The sequence below is a fragment of the Phacochoerus africanus genome, chromosome 14, assembly GCF_016906955.1.
Source record: "Phacochoerus africanus isolate WHEZ1 chromosome 14, ROS_Pafr_v1, whole genome shotgun sequence".
NCBI lineage: Eukaryota > Metazoa > Chordata > Mammalia > Artiodactyla > Suidae > Phacochoerus > Phacochoerus africanus.
This window is the reverse complement of record NC_062557.1, coordinates 609,939-627,894: the sequence shown is the minus strand read 5'-3', so window position 1 is coordinate 627,894 and position 17,956 is coordinate 609,939. Positions and strand designations below refer to the sequence as shown.

Sequence of the window (17,956 nt, the reverse complement as noted above, 5' to 3'; positions counted from 1 at the left end):
TTCCCGGAAAACCCTGTCTTTGCTGGAAGGCTTGCAACCCAGTGGTTGAGCCCCGCGCGCCCACATTCCTAGAGCGGATGCCCGTCCAAGCAGCGTGGTCAGAGCTGAACGCTCCCCTTGGGGGAACACGTGTCCGTCGTGGGCATTTGAGCTGCTTCCAACTTTTTGCTACGTGAACAAGGTGGCCGTGACTGCCCGTGCGCAGGTCTGTGCCGACATCATGCTTCCTTTCTCTGGGGAGATGCCTCCAGTGGAGGTGCAGCTGCCATGGAACCTCCAGACTGTCCCCAAGGCCACACATCTGAGTGCCCTCCAGCAGCGTGTGTGAGGGCCCCTCTGGGCAGGCACCGTTTTATGACAAGAGAGCAGCTGTTGTGGGTAAACTCCGTTTGCTAACAGGCAGCTCTGCCGACAACGCCAATGTCTCTAAGAGTCGCGTGTCTGCAGGGCTGGGGCATAGGCCTTGCCGCAGGTGGTGGCAGGGCTGCCCGCAGGTTGGGCGGGGGCAGCGGCACTCCCCTTGCTACTGCGTCACCTCGGTTTCCAACAGGCTTCCTCACCTCCAGCCCTGTCCCGGGAACCTGGGCTTCCCCACCTGGTAAGGTGCCAGGGGAGGGGCAGCCAGCAGAGCCCCTCCAGAGAAACGGGCAGACCACCGCTGACATCGCCATGGACCTTGGTTCGATGGGCCCTCTGAGCCCTTTTGGCCAGTTTTCCCATCTGCGGGGAGGCAGTGATCAGCGTGGCCACAGGCCTGGCTGGCCTCAGATCCAGGGAGTAGCTGGGGAGGGGCCAAGTGCCAGGCCTGGGGCTGTCCCTCTGCCCTACCCCCCACCCCCCCTTCCCTGAGCTCCCCCACCCACCCCCCGCAGCTACTCTCAGTTCCTGGAGCAAAATTAAGGAGCGTGGCCAACGGCGGCGGCCGGCACCCGGCAGGGGAGGGGTGAGTAAGTGAACCGACCAACGGTGCATCCCCCCATCCCCCCCCACCCCACCAGGGGCCCGCCGCCCTCTCCAGTTCTGTCCTCCGAATGAGGTGGTGGAGGGGGTTGGCGGGAGGTGGCGAAGGAGCCAGAAGCGGGCAGTTCACAGCCGAGTTCACAGCCCCGCTCCCAGAGGCCGGGCATCCAGGCGCCTGGTGGCGGGGAGGGGACGATGGCTTTCCCAGGCGCAGGCACATTTCCTGCCGGCGGCCCGCAGTCTCCGGTAGGCTTGGGCTTGGCTGGGATTTGGCTGCTGTCCGTGGGCTCCTGCAGGCCCAGGACAGTGGCCTGGCCCCATCCGGGGCCTGAGTCCTGAGACGCCCCTCCCCCTCCATGGGTCCCAGTGGGGCGGAGGGTTAGAGTCCAGCTCTTGTGCGGAGGACAGGCCCAGGCCCAGAGCACCGGTCCCGGGTGCGCCCGCAGGGCTGCCAAGCTCGCTTAGTGGAGATTATTTACCAACAAAGAAACACACACTCTCCAAAGCTTCTCTGCTCCGGATTTTTCCAGGAACTCATTCCCGGGAGTTGTGTTGCACGTACAACCAGTAGACGCCACTGTTTACCCGAGGGAGCGGTTTTTGCAGACCGTCCTTGCCAAATGGGGCTCTGGGGGGGCGTGGGTGACCCCAGTGAAAATGGTCCTGCAGGGAGGGGGGCCCAGTCATTGGTGGAGACCTGAACTCTCACCTGATTCCAAGCTGAGCATGCCCGGGTGACAGGTGTTGTCAGCCAGGGTTCCCTGGACGGCCAGCCTTGGGGGCAGGGTCCTGGGGCTCCTTTTCACCCTGGAGAAAGGACTCTGTTCACGGGCACCTTCCCTCCCCCTGCCCCCACCCGCCACCACCAGGCAGGAGAGGAGGGGGCTGAGCCAGCAGAAGGTGGGGGCCCCCACACCCCCAAACCACCAAGCGGGGGCTGGGAGCTGCAGGACCACCTGTGAGAGCAGGTTCTTCCACTGGAATTCCAGGCAGATGGCGAGGGCGCTCCAAGCAGGAGGCCGAGAGGCTGCCAAGGGCCAGGAGCCAGGAGCCCCGGCCTCCTGCCTTCTCCAGGCCCGTGATGGCCCAGCCCCACTCGGCTGCGGTGAGGCCCTGGAGGGCAGGCCCGGCGAGCCCCCGGGGGAGACAGAGTCCCCCGTGCAGCTGAAGAAAGCGAGGCTGGTGGGCCTGGGTGGGGAGCAGGGTCAGGGTGGGGAGGCAGCAGAGGCTGTCGGCAGCCTGGGGGCTCGCCTGGTGGTGCAGCCCCTCTGCCCTCCCTCTGTGTGCAAGTCCCCTGGCCTCCAGGCGGCCCCTTCAGCGAGCTCACCGTTGCGTCATCTCTTTTCCCAAATTCCCTTATTCCCATCTCTCAGCTGAGTATCCGGGCCACGCAGGACCGGCAGGTGCGGTTGAGCCAGGAGCTCCCACCCTCAGCTCAGTGGGTTCAGTGCCCTCTGCCCACCATGGCCTCAGGCACCCCGCAGTATGACTGAAAGTCCAGAGCCTGGTCTCACCCCAAAACTATGTCAGTGGGAAATACCAAAGCCGCCTGGGCATCAGAGCTGGCTGCCCTGCGCCAAGATTCCTCGCCAGGGCGCGGCCTGACCGGGGTGGGGTGGGGGGAACCTCCACGTCTGCCCCCACCCCTCCCCTCATCCTGCCCCTCCCCCCCAGCCCCTGGGGGCTGGGCAGAGCTGGGATGCTCCGCGTGTGCCCAATGTGCCAGCCCGGGCAGCCAGCAGCTGGAGGCCAGGAAGCTTCTCCACCAGAAAGGCGACCGGGAGCTGGTCCTGATGGAGTTTACGGGGGTGGGGAAGGTGCGGAAGGCACAAGTGCCCCCTGCAATGGATGCGGGAAGGCTGCCTGAGTGCCAGCTGGGGTCTCATGGGCAGGTCTTGACCCTGCCGAGGCTCCCCTCTGAGGGGTGTGTGCCTAAAGCCAAGCCCTGGGGGGCAGGTGGGGCATGAAGGGCGGGGGTCCCCTGGGAACACAGACCCCAGCCCAACGCCACACTGGCCTCATAGAAACACAGGCACAGGAGCACTCCCACTGCCCAGCCCCCCAGCCCTGCTGGCCCCTCTCAGCCCCCACAGCTGAGGGCAGTGGGGGGAAGCTTGGCTGCATGGGGTCTGCAGGGAGGGCCTGCGGGGGGCCGGGGACCCCGGAAAGGGGCAGCAGGTGTGTGCACATGGCCCACTTTTTCCTGGGCAGGAAGTCTTGGTCCAAAACCCACCCTGAGTGTGAAGTGACCCTGGATGGTGCCCAGCTGCCATCCCCCTTCCTCCCTCCCTCCTCCTCCAGGAATGAGGCCCTTCCTGAGTGTCCCCAGCTGTTTCCTTAATCAAGGGGCATGGGGGGGGCAGTGAATGCCCCCAGGCCTGGGCGACCCAGGAATGGCCAGCAGGGTCGGGGGCCCCAGCCGGGCACCTGGCCAGTGTGTGACTGTGGGAAGATTCTGCACCCCCTTTGTGTGTCCATTGGGACGGGCAGTGGTTGGCATGATGCCCTCGCTGCAGGTGGGAGAGCTGCCCTGCGCCAGGGCAGGTGTGGCCCAGTACCTACCCCCCCCCACATCGGCCTTCTCAAGAACCAGGGATCACCTGCACCCCCAGGTCCGTTGGGGTCAGCGTGGCCTCAAAGGTGCTGGGATGGAAAGGATGCCAAGGTGGGGCCTCAGATCGCAGGGGACAGCACAGGCTTCGGTCCCCGTCACCTGGCAGCGACCTTCCCCTGGCGCTCTGTGGGGCACAGTGTGCTGGTCAGCAGGGGAGGTTCAGGCCCCTGAAGGCGAGCAGGGGTATGGAGGGGCTTCTGGGGGCTGGGAAAATAAACAGGAGCCTAGGCCCTTCCTTGAGGAGCAATGGGGGCCTACAGTTTGTTCTCTGGAACCTCAAGATCAAGTAAGAAACGGGTACCTCCAGTGTCAGTGCTTCGGAGGTGACCACAGGTGGGGCTGGATCTGGACTGAGAACGTTGCCCTCTTCCCCAGGGCCACCAGGAGCCTTAGGCCTGAAGTCTGACTGCCAGCTGGTTCGGTCTTCACCCCTGCCTGCTCTCCTTTCCCCGGCTCACTGCCTCGTACTCTTGCATCCCTGACCCGAGGAAGAAACCCCTGCTGCCCCCACCCGCCCGCCTTCCAGGCTGCGCCCTGGGGCCTGAGTGCCGCGTGACTGCTTTGGTTTCTGGAAGACACTGTGTCACGCGGACGCACATCGGTGGGGTCGGAGGTCCTCGGTCCCTCGCCTCCGGAGGAGCAGAGGTGTCCCCAGCCTCTGCCTGTGAGAACGTGTAGGAGGCGTGAGAGGCTCCGGGACGCTGGGACATCCGAAGGCAAACGAGCCGGACGCTGCAGGCCCGCAGCGCAGCGGCCGCGGGAGAAAAACCCGCCCCCAAGCCCGCCAGCCGCGGGGGCCTGGGGAGGGGGGGACGTGAGGGGGGGACGTGTTGGGGGGGGGGGCTTTCCCCGGTTCTCGCGCGAAGACCGCGTCGCGGGGAGAACCGGAAGGGACGCGGCCGGGCAGGGAGGTCAGGCCGCGGCGTCCGCCCTGAGCGCCGGCGCCGTCCCGAGGCCACGGACGCGGTTCTGGTTGCGACTGGAAGGCAGCGAGCGGACGGCTTCCTGCCCGGGGGGCCGGATCTGTGCAAACGCAACCCCCAGGGGCCTCCCCGCGGCCCTGCCCCTGGCCCTGCACGGACCCCGGGTCGCCGCAGCCCGTCCTTCCCGCAGTCTGTAGCTGCACCTTCCCTCCCGTCCTCTGAGGCTGCCCCCGAGGCCGCGCCCGGCGGGGGACAGCGCCCCCCCCCCCCCCCCCCGGCTTCCTCTTAAAAAACTTTGCCTCCGGAGCCACACCCGAAAAGGCCCTTTTCTTCCTGTGCCGCACTGGCAGCCACACAGCCCCCGGAGCCACGGCGCCCGCGCCCGCAGGCCCGCCCTGGTCCCTTCTGCCCTGAGCGCGCAGGCGAGGCTGCTCCGGCGGGAGGCGGGAAGGCCGACGTTTGGGCCTCGGCCCTCAGGCAGGCCCTCCCGGCTCAGGCCTGGCCCAGGGGGCCGGCTTGCGGAACAGCCAGAGCGGCCACCCGTTTATGGGCAGAGACCAACGCCCTGCTCCGTGACTCAGACTAAATGTGCTTCTGAGGAGTGGGCACTCAGCAGAGGACCTCCCGGGCCCCTGCTTCTCCCTGGAACAGACCAGGAGCCGCGCCGCCCAGCGGGCACACGAGCGGCTCCACGCCACGCAGCTCTTTTCCCTGCGAAAGGAGGACGTGTGTGCTTTTGCCCAAACATCTTTATTTCTCTCTCTCTTTTTCGGTTGTGCCCATGGCACAGGGAAGCTCCTGGGGCCAGGGACAGAACTGGCGCCACGGGAGTGACAACGCCGGAACCCCTAGGCCGCCAGGGAACTCCCAAACACCTTCGTTTCTTCGCCCGAGTACTTCCGTGACCATCACCAACAGGAGAAGCAGCAGCGAGTGCCCGGTAACACCAGCGCCTCAGCTGTTTCCACAGCACTTCGGCCCCAACTGACCACCAGATGCCCCCTTGGACGCGGCGAGCGGCCCGTGGGCCGTGGAGGCCTGAGGGCGTGTGCCTGTCTTCACACAGAGGTGCCGGCATCATTCAGGGAGCCCGAAGGTTACAGAACAGAGGGAGGCCTGGGTGGGCCTCTCCTGTGTCGGATTCGAAGCGTCTGTCCTGAGACCAGAGCAACCGCTCTGAAGTCAAGACGGGAGGAGCTAGAGGCCAAGCAGAGCACCGAGGCCTGGCGGTCCAACCCAGAGACAGTGTCCCCGGAGCACCACGGCCCTCCAGGTCAGCCCTGCCCGCCACCCAGAGCCCCGCCTCCCTCCTCCCCAGATCTGCTCAAAGTCCTTTCAAGACAGGAGCCACGATCGAGGTCCCCGGGGGAGGTGGCAGCCGGGCCTTCCCAGAATGTGCAGCTGGGACCCAGAAGGGGGCGCATCCCACAGCGTGTATCCCACAGCCCTGAGATGTATGTCATTGCCCACGGGGCACGAGGGACCCCGAAAAACCAAGGAGGGGACCCAGGGTCCTGGCTTCCAGACCCTGAGCGGCCTGAGGACGGCCCACCCGGGCCCAGGCAGCTGCCCCTTGGTCCACAAGCCCCAAGCAGCTCTGCATCTGCGGCGCGTGGGGACGCGCGGGGCTGAGGGTGCAGCCTCCTCCGGCGTCAGGCTGTGTCCACGCATCTGTGCTGGGTGGGTCAAGCAGGTGCTGTGCTCTCCCGGTCAGGGTCCGATGGCCTGGAGGGTTCTGCTCCCACAGCCACTGCCCGGGCTCGCTTTGCACTCACAGGGGAAGTCGGCCCTTCTCCGGGAGGTGTGCAAACCCCAGGCCGGGCGCTTGGTGGGGCGTCCCTAGGACCTCACCTGACCCAACTGGTGGCCGTGCCACCCCTCCCCACCCCTGGGCCAGGCTGCCCAGGCCTCCCCTCCCCCACTATGTCCTGAGCATTGGTTTTAGTGAGGGGCAGCTGCAGCTCCGTGAGAGACGCACGCAGAGACAGCAAGCTGGGCGGACGGACTGTCCCGTGGGCAGGCGGCCCTGGAGGGCTGGGGATGGCCATGCTGGGAGCACACGTGGACGCCAAGTCGGCGCCCCGGCTGGGGATGTGGCAGAGCCTGGCCTGGCACGAATGCGGTGCCAGGGTGGTTCTCAGAGCGGCACGGGGGGTTCAGGGCTGCGTGCACATCAGACGTTTGCCTCGCCCTGGGGTCCAGCAGCCCTGCCGCCCTCCGGCTCCGGCTCCCAGAACGGCCCGCCCCCGGGACCTTCTTCGGGGTCGTGGTGACTGACTGTGCTTCCCCAACCTGCTCTCCACTTCTCCAGGGGCTTGAGCCTCTGTCAGCTGGGGGCACGGGCTCCCCTCCCGGGGAAGGACGGCTGCCTGCAGGCCCCACAGTAGACACTGACCTCGGGAGGGGAAGGCTGGATCTGTCCACTCACTCAGACAAAAAGGACCAAATGGTACTCGCTCAGGAGGGTTCGTAAGGCACCTTGTTGAGTGGAAGCGGCCAAGTGGGGGCTCAGCGGGGCTGGGCAGACGGGCCCCCGGGGGGCGTGAGCGCCGGGTCCGCGATGCCGTGGTCAGGATTGCAGGTGAAGGCGATGGTGACGGCGTAGCGGGTGCCCCAGTGAACCTTCTCCACCCGGTGCAGGTTCTCAGACCCCGAGGTGAAGAAGGACACGCGGCCTGGGGAGAGGACAGCAGAGGTGGCCACGAGGCCCCAGAACCGTGGGGGGGTGGGGTTGTGGAGACAGCCAGCAGCAGCAGAGCCCTCGTGCAGGGCAGGGCGAGGGAAGCCCCAGCCTGCCAGCTCCGCAGGCTCCCCAGTCCACAAGGCGCCTGGACTTGGGGTGAGGCCTCCTGCCACCCCAGGGCCCCCAACAAGCCATGCAACAGCCCCGGGGCCCCCTTGGGGTGTTTTTGTTTGTTTGTTTCTTTTTTGCCTTTTGGGCCACACCCGCGACACATGGAAGTTCCCATGCTTGGGGTTGAAGCGGAGCTACAGCTGCCAGTCTACACCACAGCCACAGCAACACCAGATCCAAGCCGCGTCTGTGACCTACACCACAGCTCACGGCAATGCCAGACCCTTAATCCACTGAGCGAGGCCAGGGATTGAACCCGCAACCTCATGGTTCCTAGTCAGGTTCATTACTGCTGCACCAGGACGGGAGCTCCCTTGTCTGTTTTTGTTTTTTGTTTTCCAGCAGGATTGCATCCTGGGGCCCCTCCCCGGGGGTTTACTTCTAATCCCTGGTGGAACAGCGCCACACCCTGGAGGGATGACAGGGTTTTAGCAAAGAGTCAGGAGGCTCCGCAGACAGAGCAGGACTGGCAGCCCCTCCCAGGGCGGCCCCAGGCTGCGGGAGGGGCCTCTGCCGGCTTGGATCACAGGGCCGGGTGCTTAGGGGCTCTCACGCCACCAGAGGTGTCTTAGCGCAGGTGAGTGGACCGTTTGAGAACCATGGGGGAGGAGCCCCGGCCCCTGCTGGTGCCTTGTTCCTGCCTCGTGGCCGAGCCGAGCCTTTCAAAGGGGGCTGCTTCCTTTCACATTTGAAATTTGACTCTAAACCTTTGAAAGCGGAGAAAAGTCCACCCCAGAGTTGGCTGCTCTCTGGTTGTAAACAGAGCTGTGCTCTGCCTGCAGACAGCGAAGCAAAAGAGAAGGTGTGACATTCGGGGAACCTCTGCTGGGGGCCCCCGGGATGCCTGACCCGCAGACCCTCCTCTGGAGCAGCCAGGCCACCATTTCCCCGAACAGCTGGCGTCACGCACTTTCTCAGGCTTCTTGCCAAAGGATGTTTCCACCTGTCTGTCCACTTTCAGTCCCACTTGAGACATGAGGCAAGAAGCTGGGCCGTCTGCACAGCAGGCCCAACACCCCCGCCCCAGACATGTTATCAAGAGTCATCGACCTGCCCCAAGAGTAGGGGTCTCTGGGAGCTCAGCGTTTCTGCACACTTTGCAAACAGAGGCAGCAAAGGAAAGAGAAGAAAGAACTAAGAAAAAACGAGGAGCCTCGTGACATTGGGACCACAGGAAACCATCCACCAGTCATGCTGGAGCCTCGGAGGGAAAAGAAGCTCATCTGGGGCAGAAACAGGCAATTTGAAGAAGCAGAGCTTCTCTGGAAGCTGCAGGGCATCCCGGGGGGGGGGGGCTGCACCCTGAGGAAGGAGGGCCAGCCCTCAGCTGTCTGATTTCCTTTCTGCACCTCCTGGCATCCAAGCAGCTCTGCCTGCATTCAGGGCTCCTGCGGGGCCCACCTGGACCCAGGGGCTTGCGGGACTGGCCCACGGCCAGTGCCGATGTCCTGAACTAACACAACGGGACAGCCTTGCTGGTGTGAGCTGCCTGCTGCCAGGCGTGTGTGAACACAGCTGTGCTCGCAGGGAGCAGGTGAGGGCGACACTGTGGGGACGGGTCAGCCATGGCAGCAGGTGAATGGCGCTGGCACAGCTGAGGTGCCCAGGCCAGAGCCCAGTGGCTGTGCTTGGCTCAGTCTCGGCTGCGGCTGGACCGGGGCCTGGGCTGCTCCTCAGGAAGCCCCTGGAGGGTCCTAGGGAGGGGAGGGGACAGTTCACGGCTGGTGTGCAGGCTGGGCTGCGGGCAGTGGGGGTCCGGGACCCTCAGGTCAGGGAGGCAGGTCCCCGTGCTCGGTGCCGTGACCGACGTGATTAGGGTGGGCCCACTGCATCGTCTTAAGCTGTGAGGAACTGCGGGGGACGGAGGGCGGGCATCTCCAGGAACCCGCTCTGCAGCGACCACAGTGACCACGGCCACGCCTGCCTCCTCCTCTGACCAGTGGCCTCCGTGGCCACGCCAGACACACAGTAAACGCGGCATCCGGGAAGGGATGCGGCCCACGTGCCCCGGTGCCACCTGCACACCCTACCTGCTCTGGGCTCCACCGTCCGGTTGGCCCCTTCCTCCATGAACACAAACCGCCCCCCGCCGAAGTCGTCCTGGTAGTCGGAGAGGTAGAGCAGCGAGGTATAGTCGAAGGAGCCGTAGGTCACCTGTGGGCAAAGTGGGAGGGCGCGTCACTGTCCCTCTGGAAAGGGCCGGACCCAGGCCTCGCAGCCTCCCAGCTGCACAGGGTCCTGTCCTGCCCCATCTGCGAGCTCCTGCCCAGACCCTCTGCTGCTTCGCTTCGCGTCCTCTGCTCCAGCATCAGGAGACACGGGCGCTGCTGGGTCCTCTGAGCACACCCGCAGCCGGGGGGACCTCCAGCAGCCCGCAGGTGGGCCTGCGGCCCACTCGGCTTGCAGGCGGGGGCCGGACAGTGGCCTCGGTGCAGGCGGGAGGGGCTGCGAGGGTGGCCGAGGAGGACCCTGATTAGGTGTCACTGTGTCCAGGGAACAGCAGGACGTCGAGCGAGGGGAAGCCGCTCAGGCTGGAGTGATGGAGAGGGCCTCCCAAGAAGAGGTGAAAAGCGGGGAGGGGGCCCCCGGGGGGTGCCGCGGACAGAGAGGCGGGGTTAGGACGCGGGCGGACCCGAGCTCCAGGGGCACACAGCGCGGCGTCCGGGACGGGCCCCCACCCGGCCCTGCTGCTCTGCATCGTGCCTTTCGACGCCCTCCAACCTCGTCGCAGGAGGAACAAGTCTAGAGAAGCCGCGCCCACTCCCGAGGGGAGCAGAGCCCCGGGCGCACCTTGTCCACGTGCGCGTGCCAGTACTCGTCGTGCGCCGTCCGGGCCGCCGTGCTGTTGATGCGGGAGAAGAAGGTGGGCTTGGTCAGGTGCAGCGAGGACGCGCTGATGCCAAACGCCTGGGCGATCGCCAGCTGGACCTTCTGCCGCACGTTCCTGCGAAGGGGCACTGTCACCCGGGGCAGCGCGGCCACGCGGGAGGGCTCTCTGCGGCCCCTGGGGCCACACTCCGTCACGCCCAGGCCGGGAGGGCCCACAGGTGAGTGCGTGTGCCCTCCATCCACGCCCTGTGACAGTTACCAGTGGGTCCCGGGGACCTGAGGGCCAGTGCTCTGCAGGAGAGACCCAGCATGGGCAGTGTCCCTGGGGACCCGGCGCCGGATGGAGGGCTGTGCTGTGCTTGGTCGTGGCTGGGGCAGCAGCCTGACTCAGCGGAAGGGAGACGGCTCCCTCCCTGGCCTGACCGGGGCCCGGGCTCCCAGTCCCACCCGTGCAGCCACGTGACCAGGGGCACCAGGGGCCCTCCCTGGCCTGCCACTGACCCCCAGAGCCGGGAACATGGGGCAGGGCCTGACAGGTTACACCCACGTCCCACCTGCGTATGGGCACACTTACACACATATGTTCACACATGCCTACCCACACACCCGTACGCACGCACAGTACATGGCTGCACGCATGATTGCACACGTGTGCACACCTACAGGTATGCTTACATGCATCCCCACACAGTCACACGCGTCAGCACACGCAGTCACATAAACCCGCCCACATGCGCACCTACCCCTGTGCCGGCTGCAGGACACGTGACCAGCCAGGCCCCAAACGTGCCAGCTCACGGCAGCCCATGACCCTCCCGGTGTCTCCACACCAGGAGCCAAGCCCCACATGCCCGGCTCGAGCTGACGGGTCCAGAGGGTGAGCGACTCTTCCGCTGACCCTCAGACTCGCCTCAGCGAGTAGACCGTTTGTGACCTCAACGCCACTGATAATGTTCGCGTGGAGCTCCCGTCGTGGCGCAGCGGAAACGAATCTGACTGGCATCCATGAGGACGCGGGTTCGATGCCTCGCCTCGCTCAGTGGGTTAAGGATCCAGCGCTGCTGTGAGCTGTGGTGTAGGTTGCAGATGAGGCTCGGATCTCACGTTGCTGTGGCTGTGGTGTAGGCCGGCAGCTCCAACTTGACCCCTAGCCTGGGAAGCTCCATATGCTGCAGGTGTATATGGCCTGTTTCGCTCCCGACACCTCCAACCAGGGCCCCGGGAAGGGCTGCAGGTGGAACGTGACATCCCGCCCGTCTGGCCTGGAGCCCCGGCCCTTGCAGTATGGAGAGCCTGAGCTCTAACCCAGGCAGGACAGTTCTGTGGGACACGAGCCCACGCCCTCCACCTCCGGGGCTGCGGGTTTCCCAACAGAAGCCCTCGGCTCCCGATGTCCCGCCCGTGTGCGCTTGGGCTTCGTCACTTGGTGAGGGAAGCGTCCGGTGTGAGCCTGCGCCTGCGGTGGTGCTCACCTGACCAGCAGGTGATGAGACAAAACTAGACACACTCACAGACGGATGAGGACAGGCGGGGAATCTGAGCAAGATGGGGGGTGTCCTTCCCGGGGTGATGAACCCAGTTCTGCAGGTGTTGGGGTACTGGGTGAAGGTACACGGGTCTCCTGTGTGTGGCTTTTTTTGTTTTTTAGGTTTTTTTTTTTTTTTTGCTTTTTAGGGCCACACCTGCAGCATATGGAGGTTCCCAGGCTCGGGGCTGAATGAGAGCTGCAGCTGCCCGCCTCCAGCACAGCCACGGCCACGCAGGATCCTTAACCCACTGAGTGAGGCCAGGGATAGAACCCGCATCCTCCTGGAGTCTAGTTGGATTCGTTTCCACTGTGCCACGCCGGGAACTCCCTCCTGTCTCGTTTCTTATGACCACGGGATCTCGATTGTCTCGAGAACTCTGGTGGAAAAAGCAAACTCCCGGGTGAGGGAGTTGCCTGGGCAGGAGCTGTGCTTGACACCGGGGCAGGGCGGGGTTACGTGTGCTGTCATCAGGGGCAGGAACAGACCTGGGCGGGTGCCGGCCTCACGCCTCCCGGCAGGTCCCCTCCCAGAGGGTCCTGTGAGCACGACCAGGCTGGACCCACGGCCACAGAGGTGGGCTCTGCCCGTCATACCACTTATGAACCAGTAGGAAGCGTCTCAGCTTCACACCTGCTGTGGTTCCAGGAACTTCGGCCCAACGCCGGCCCTGCCCACGGAGAGAGCCAGGAAGGGGCCAGACGGAGGCTGCGCTGCACCCTCCGCACTCAGAGCCCCACCGCCGCCGCCCTCCCGCTGCTGACCCGGCCTGCCCCTCACCGGTACAACCGGAAGTCCTCTTCCGAGAAGATATTTTGGATTTTATCCCCAAAGTACCTGGGAAAATAAGGAGGATTAACAAATGTGACATGGTGTTTCCTTATTTCCTCTTTTCGGAAGGTCCTGGGCGGGGCGCCCCTCCCCCAGTTCTCACCTGTACAGGTTCACAAAGTGCTTCCCGACAGACAGGGCCCCCGAGTGCAGGTCCAGGATGGAGGCCTGGGAAAGACGACGGCAGAGCGGCTGAGGGCTGCCCAGCAGTGCGGGAGCTCTAAAAGCTACTGGCCTCGGGCACAGAGGGCTGTGAGGGCAGCGCCCTCTCCCATGCCCCCCCGGACGAAGACTGGTCTCACGTGCTGAGTGTGGCCCCCAGACACAGTCCCTGCAAAGGGGTCTGCGGACTCCCCCCACCGCCGTGTCGAGGTATGACCGACGATGGCCAAGGGTAGGTTCGATGCTGGACGTGCCCGGGAAACCATCCCTGTCAGGGCGGTGGGCACAGCCGCCACCCAGACTCCCTCGCGGCCTTTGCGACCCCTCCCTCTGCTCAGCCACCACCGTGCGCTTTCTGCTGCAGCAGCTGTTAGTTTCCAGACGTCAGGCCCTGGAGTCCTGTCACTGGATTTAGGGCCACCCCGATGGCCCAAGACCACCTCATCTTAGGGCCCTTAATGACATCTGCAAAGACTCTTTTCCCAGGTTCCAGGTTTTGGCGGGTGCATCCTTCAGGCCACTGCTGGACCCTGTGCATTCTCACCCGGACGACGGCATTCCTGCCCACGTCTGGGCCCCCCCCCCACCTGGCTCCCCCGTCCCCACTGAGCGCTGGGCTGGCTCCCCCCCCCATCCCCACGGCCCTCCCCCTCCCCTCCTGGCCACCCGCTCTGTCCCCCCTCTGCCTGCCTGGGGTCTGATCCGAGGCAGCCCTCAAGGGGAGGGAAGGGGAGCCTCCCCCCAGCGCGTGCAGGCCCTGCCCCGCGGGCACCCTCCCTGCCCCTCCGAGGGAGAGCAACGTTAAGGGTGAAGAAGCCGGAGCAGGACGGACGCAGGACTCACCCCTCCGTCGGATCCGCCCAGAGAAAGCCCCTTCTCGGCTATGCTGTGGGAAGAGCACCCGGGGTCAGAATTCAGCCCTGAGTTCAGCACCCGCCACGCGCGTCTACACACGCCCACCAGCATGGGCAATGCAGTTAACGGAGCGCTAAGCATTTAGACCAAAGACTTGAATTTCAAGTGAGTAAAAGTCCATATTCTGCCACCAGCTGGTTAGTGACATAGAGGGCTTAGTTTCCTTGTTAGCCCGAGACGGTGCCACGGTGAACGGGTTCCTCTGGGCCGAGGGCCCCTCCTGTCAGCCTGCTGGCGGCAGCTCCTACCCACCAGCTCGGGGGCAGACCTCACTGAAGCTGCAGGTGTTTCTAGTGCCCTTGACAGATGCCACCCTGGGAAACCGACCCAGGCTGGTCCATCCCTCTCAGCGGTGACCCCCACCCAGCAAGCCCCTGCAAGGCCTAGAAACAGGAGGAACCCCCGCTGGGACTCAGCTGGCACGCGGCCAGACACTCCTCCCTCGGGGGCAGCTGCCTCGTGTCCGAACTCCATGCAGCTCGAAGATTGGAGCTCCCGTGCTGGCCCAACAGGATCGGCAACATCTTGGAAGCGCTGGGACACAGGTTCGATCCCTGGCCCGCACAGTGGGTTAAGGATCCGGCATTGCTGCTGCTGTGGCATAGGTTGCAATGGCAGCTGGGATCTTATCCCTGGCCTGGGAACTCCATATGCCACCAGGGGCTGGAGGGGCTAAAAAGAAAAAAAAAGGTCTTGTTTTTCCAAAGACAGCAAGGAAGAATCCAGTGCCAGCTGCTCACAGTAAGACTTCCTGCTCCTCCTGAGTCAGCAGAAGGGCTGGTGCCAATGAGTGCTGGAGAGGAGACCGGAAGACGGCCTAGCGGCCACCTGCTGCTGCTGAGTGGCCCCCACTGTCTGATGGGTGCATCCCCCCACCTTCCCAAAGGGCCACAGCTGCTTTCCCTGGAGAGGGCCTGGGCCTCCGGAAGGTTCCGTCAGCATCGCTAGGGCAACAGCCTTCCCTCCTGGAACTCGGAAAAGCCTCTTTGCCTTGGAAGTGCTCAAGGGGATTCTTAGGGATTAACTCTAAACGGATTTCTGAAGTCATCCTTTCAGGGGTAAATCTCTGCTCCCCACCCCCCAGCCCCTCCTGCACCTGCTGCTCAGGACAGAAGCTCAGGGATGAGTACCTGCGAATCCTCCGGGCCTCGTCCCTGGTGATGACGGCATCGCTGACGCCCCGGCCACACTTCCTCGGGGTGCAGCCTGCGAAGAGGGCAGCCAGGATGAGACGCCACCTCCGCAACCCCAACAACAGAGTTGCCTCTTGTGGGTGGCGCTCCCCAGGGACCTTGGAATTTTGTGGGATGGGGCCTTGCCTTGCTGGGATGAGGGCCGTTTGGCCAGGAAAATACAGGCCAGCGGGGCCGGTTTGAATTTCAGATGAACAACTGCGACTTTCCAGGACAAGCAATCCCTGTGGTGCCCCCCACACCCCACTGGGCGGCCCAGCAGCGGGGCACACACCCACCCTGGAGGACAGCCCAGAGGCGGCATCCACACCATTCTAGCACCATCACAGAGCAGAGACCCGGACCCTTTGGGAAGCCAAAGCTGTGTCTGTCCCTCTGGCCGCTGTCCCTCTGCAGGGCCTGGAGAGCTGCCCCAGGATGGTCCCCACCCTCCCTGCCTCTCTCCTGGAAAGTGAGCGAGTGAGCCGTCGGCGTCGGTGCACACACGGGAGTGCACCTCCACAGACACGCCGCCCGCACCGAGGGGCGAGGAAGGGGGAGTCCAGAGGCTTCAACCACACCCAGCTATCTGAGGGGTGTCGTAAAAATGTACACAACCTCCAGTTTACCAGTGGAACCGTTTTAGAGGTGCAGCTGCGGCGTTACCCACACCCTCGCTGTTGAATGACCAGGACCTTCACCTCCCGACCTTTCCCGCCCTCCCCACTGAAAGCCCAGACCCTCCCACACAGGCCAACTGGTCTCAACGTTGACACATTATCATCATGACTATTATTTGTCTTTTTAGGGCCGTACCTGTGGCATATGGAGGTTCCCAGGCTAGGGGTCCAATCAGAGCTGCAGCTGCCGGCCTCCACCACAGCCACAGCCACGCGGGATCCTTAACCCACTGAGCAAGGCCAGGGATCGAACCCACGTCCTCGTGGATACTAGTCGGGTTCGTTACTGCTGAGCCACAGCGGGAACTCCCAGAGGGCGTGACCACGCTGCCCTCTCCCCAGTCACCTCCGCATCGAGTACCTTCAAACCTGCGCTGACTGTCATAGTCCTCGGAGCAGGGCACCTCGATGAACCTGCCCGGCAGGACCTCGCTGCGGCCAGCAAGCACCTCGGTGATGCCATCCTCATCAGCCCCCAGGCGGCCCCACAGCAGGAGCCCCGCCAGCGTGGTGCAGGCCCCCAGGACGGCGGCTCGCAGCCACTTCCTCCGCACATCCCGCGGTGCCCGGACACCCTTGGTGCTGAGAACAGAAAACAGCCGTGGTCACCCAGACACACCTGCCGGGGCTGAAAGGGGAGACCACGACCACCAGAGGCCATGCCACACTCACTCCCAGCCTTAAAGTGTCCCCATGCTGGCCACGGTCAGAGCCACTCACAGTCCGTCCAGGGGCACTTCCCAGCACCCCCGTGACGAGGCAGGGTCCACTGTGACCTCCGAGGGCAACAAGGTGAAATGCCCGTCAGTGTCCCTCCCTCCCAGCCCGGCCCACAGAGAACCTGTGTGAGGGTCCTGGCACAGTCTGTGGCACCAATCAGGTTGCCTGCATCTAAAAACGACCCCATACAGCCCCACGCATGGGGTCCCGGAGCGGCGTGCGCGCACCACGCGAACTACGTTAAATGTGAGTCAAACCAGTTTCACCGAAACCGCTGGCGGCCAGAAAGAGAACACAAGTATGACAGATCGACTCGCCGCCAAGACACTTTCTGGGCCCTCAGGTTAACTGCGGGAGTCACCCCGCCCCGTGGAAGTTGCGGGCGTGTCTGTGTGTGTGTGTGTGTGTGTGTGGTGCACACCGTGCATGTCTGTGCTCACTTCGTGTCACGGAGCACTCGTGTGCTCTGTTACCCAAGAAACATGTGTAGGGCTTAGACTGGCAGAAATGAGAAGCCGATCCGGGAATCCTTTTATGGAGGTGCACCTTGTTCCTTCAAGTGTAAGGTCGATTCCTGAAAAGCAAGAAGTCTGCCTTCTATTTTTATACGCCCCCCCACCTCTAACTGCTCTATAAGTAACACATGAATTCCAATTAAATGAATCCCACGGGGCGCACAGCTCAATCAGACCATGCTGGACAGATACCCGGTCCTCTTAAACGGGGAACATGGATGCCCAGCTCCCGAAGACCCCTTCCCCCATCCCCACACCACGGAACTGCCGTCCAGCCTCCATCCCACCTGTCCTCCTCTTATTAGAACAAGGTGGACACCTAACTCCAGCGGGCCCATCACTTCCCTTTCCCAAGAACTCCGAAGGAGGCAGAGGGATGGCACCCCATCTCAGTGGCAAGGGCTGGAAAGGAGAGGTACAAAGCTGTGGGTGTTACAGTTCTCCTGGAGAGGGAGGTGCGGAGACAAGAGAGGGGGAAGAGCCTCCTGGGCCAGATTCGGATGCAACACTCCCCTGAGGGGGTGGGGCCTCTCCTCAAAACAAGAACCCAGCCCTGTTCAGGGTTAGCTGGCTCAAGCTGTACCCTGAGAATTTTGCCAAAACAGAAGGGAATTGGGACAAGCACGACTACGCGGTGATTTATCCTGGAAGGATGAAGCTACGCCCTGGCTCTGAAAACTTTCGGCAGAATCCTCTCCAAGGCTATGGTGAGATCATTTATTCATTCAGCGGGCCACCCATCGGTGAACCCTCGTGTGCACAGCCCTAAGGAAAGCCCAGCGACCAGACGAGGGGGGCCTCACGACCGCTGTCCCCGTCCAGGAGGCGCGGCGTGGAGCCCGCGATACACACGCGGAAAGCGGTCAGGGACGGTCCCCCCACGGGCAGCCCCCGCCCTCCGGCCAGGCCACGCCCCTCTCGGCTCCCGGTCCGCTCAAGGACACGCCACGCCCCGGCGGCAAGGCCACACCCACGCCGCCGCGACGTCAGGGAAGGCCCCGCCCCCCCGCCCCCCCGCCCTGGCCACTCCCACGGGCCGCCCGCGCGCTCCCCCCCGCTGCCCGGTACCTGTTCGGGCGCCCGCGCTCCGCCGCCCCGCAGCCCTCGGGCCCCTTGGGCGCGCCCCTCCGCTGAGGTGCCATTGGCCGGGCCGCCGCGGCGCTGTGCGGAACGCGGGATCCCCCACGAGCCCGGACGAGCGCCGCGAGAGGCAGCGCGAGGCCGGCGCGGCCGCGGACCCGGACCCGGAGCGACG

General features: G+C 64.4%; 1 protein-coding gene and 1 long non-coding RNA gene across 7 annotated transcripts; one reads left to right on the top strand and one right to left on the bottom strand.

Annotated features, from left to right (window-relative positions):
- Nucleotides 1-4,460: 4,460 nt before the first annotated feature.
- LOC125114442 (uncharacterized) lies at nt 4,461-14,996 on the top strand. Of its 5 annotated transcripts, none has more exons than XR_007131800.1 (6): nt 7,643-9,729; nt 9,845-9,914; nt 10,083-10,398; nt 12,355-13,719; nt 13,965-14,159; nt 14,322-14,996. It is a non-coding gene; the product is annotated as an uncharacterized LOC125114442 (long non-coding RNA). The 5 variants fall into 5 exon arrangements; XR_007131796.1 differs by having other exon boundaries at nt 13,909-14,159; XR_007131797.1 differs by having other exon boundaries at nt 13,899-14,159.
- Nucleotides 6,959-17,948, bottom strand: OGFOD3 (2-oxoglutarate and iron dependent oxygenase domain containing 3). 2 transcript variants are annotated; one of them, XM_047757723.1, is made up of 10 exons: nt 17,770-17,948; nt 15,828-16,048; nt 14,745-14,820; nt 13,543-13,585; nt 12,641-12,705; nt 12,487-12,543; nt 12,340-12,376; nt 10,142-10,295; nt 9,382-9,505; nt 6,959-7,172 (listed from the first exon to the last, which is right to left on the bottom strand). In XM_047757723.1, the coding sequence occupies exons 1-10, from the start codon at nt 17,841-17,843 to the stop codon at nt 7,142-7,144; spliced, it is 882 nt and encodes a 293-aa protein (XP_047613679.1). In that variant the 5' UTR covers nt 17,844-17,948; the 3' UTR covers nt 6,959-7,141. The 2 variants fall into 2 exon arrangements, with proteins under 2 accessions (XP_047613679.1, XP_047613678.1); XM_047757722.1 differs by lacking the exon at nt 12,340-12,376 and having other exon boundaries at nt 17,770-17,944.
- Nucleotides 17,949-17,956: the final 8 nt, after the last annotated feature.

Excerpts from the sequence above, each read along its gene's own strand:
- OGFOD3 (XM_047757722.1), bottom strand. The coding sequence starts at position 17,843 with ATGGCACCTCAGCGGAGGGGCGCGCCCAAGGGGCCCGAGGGCTGCGGG. Across the intron at positions 12,544-12,640 it reads CACTTTGTGAACCTGTACAG|GTACTTTGGGGATAAAATCC; the intron begins GTGAGAACTGGG and ends TTATTTTCCCAG. Across the intron at positions 7,173-9,381 it reads GACGGTGGAGCCCAGAGCAG|GCCGCGTGTCCTTCTTCACC; the intron begins GTAGGGTGTGCA and ends TCCTCTCCCCAG.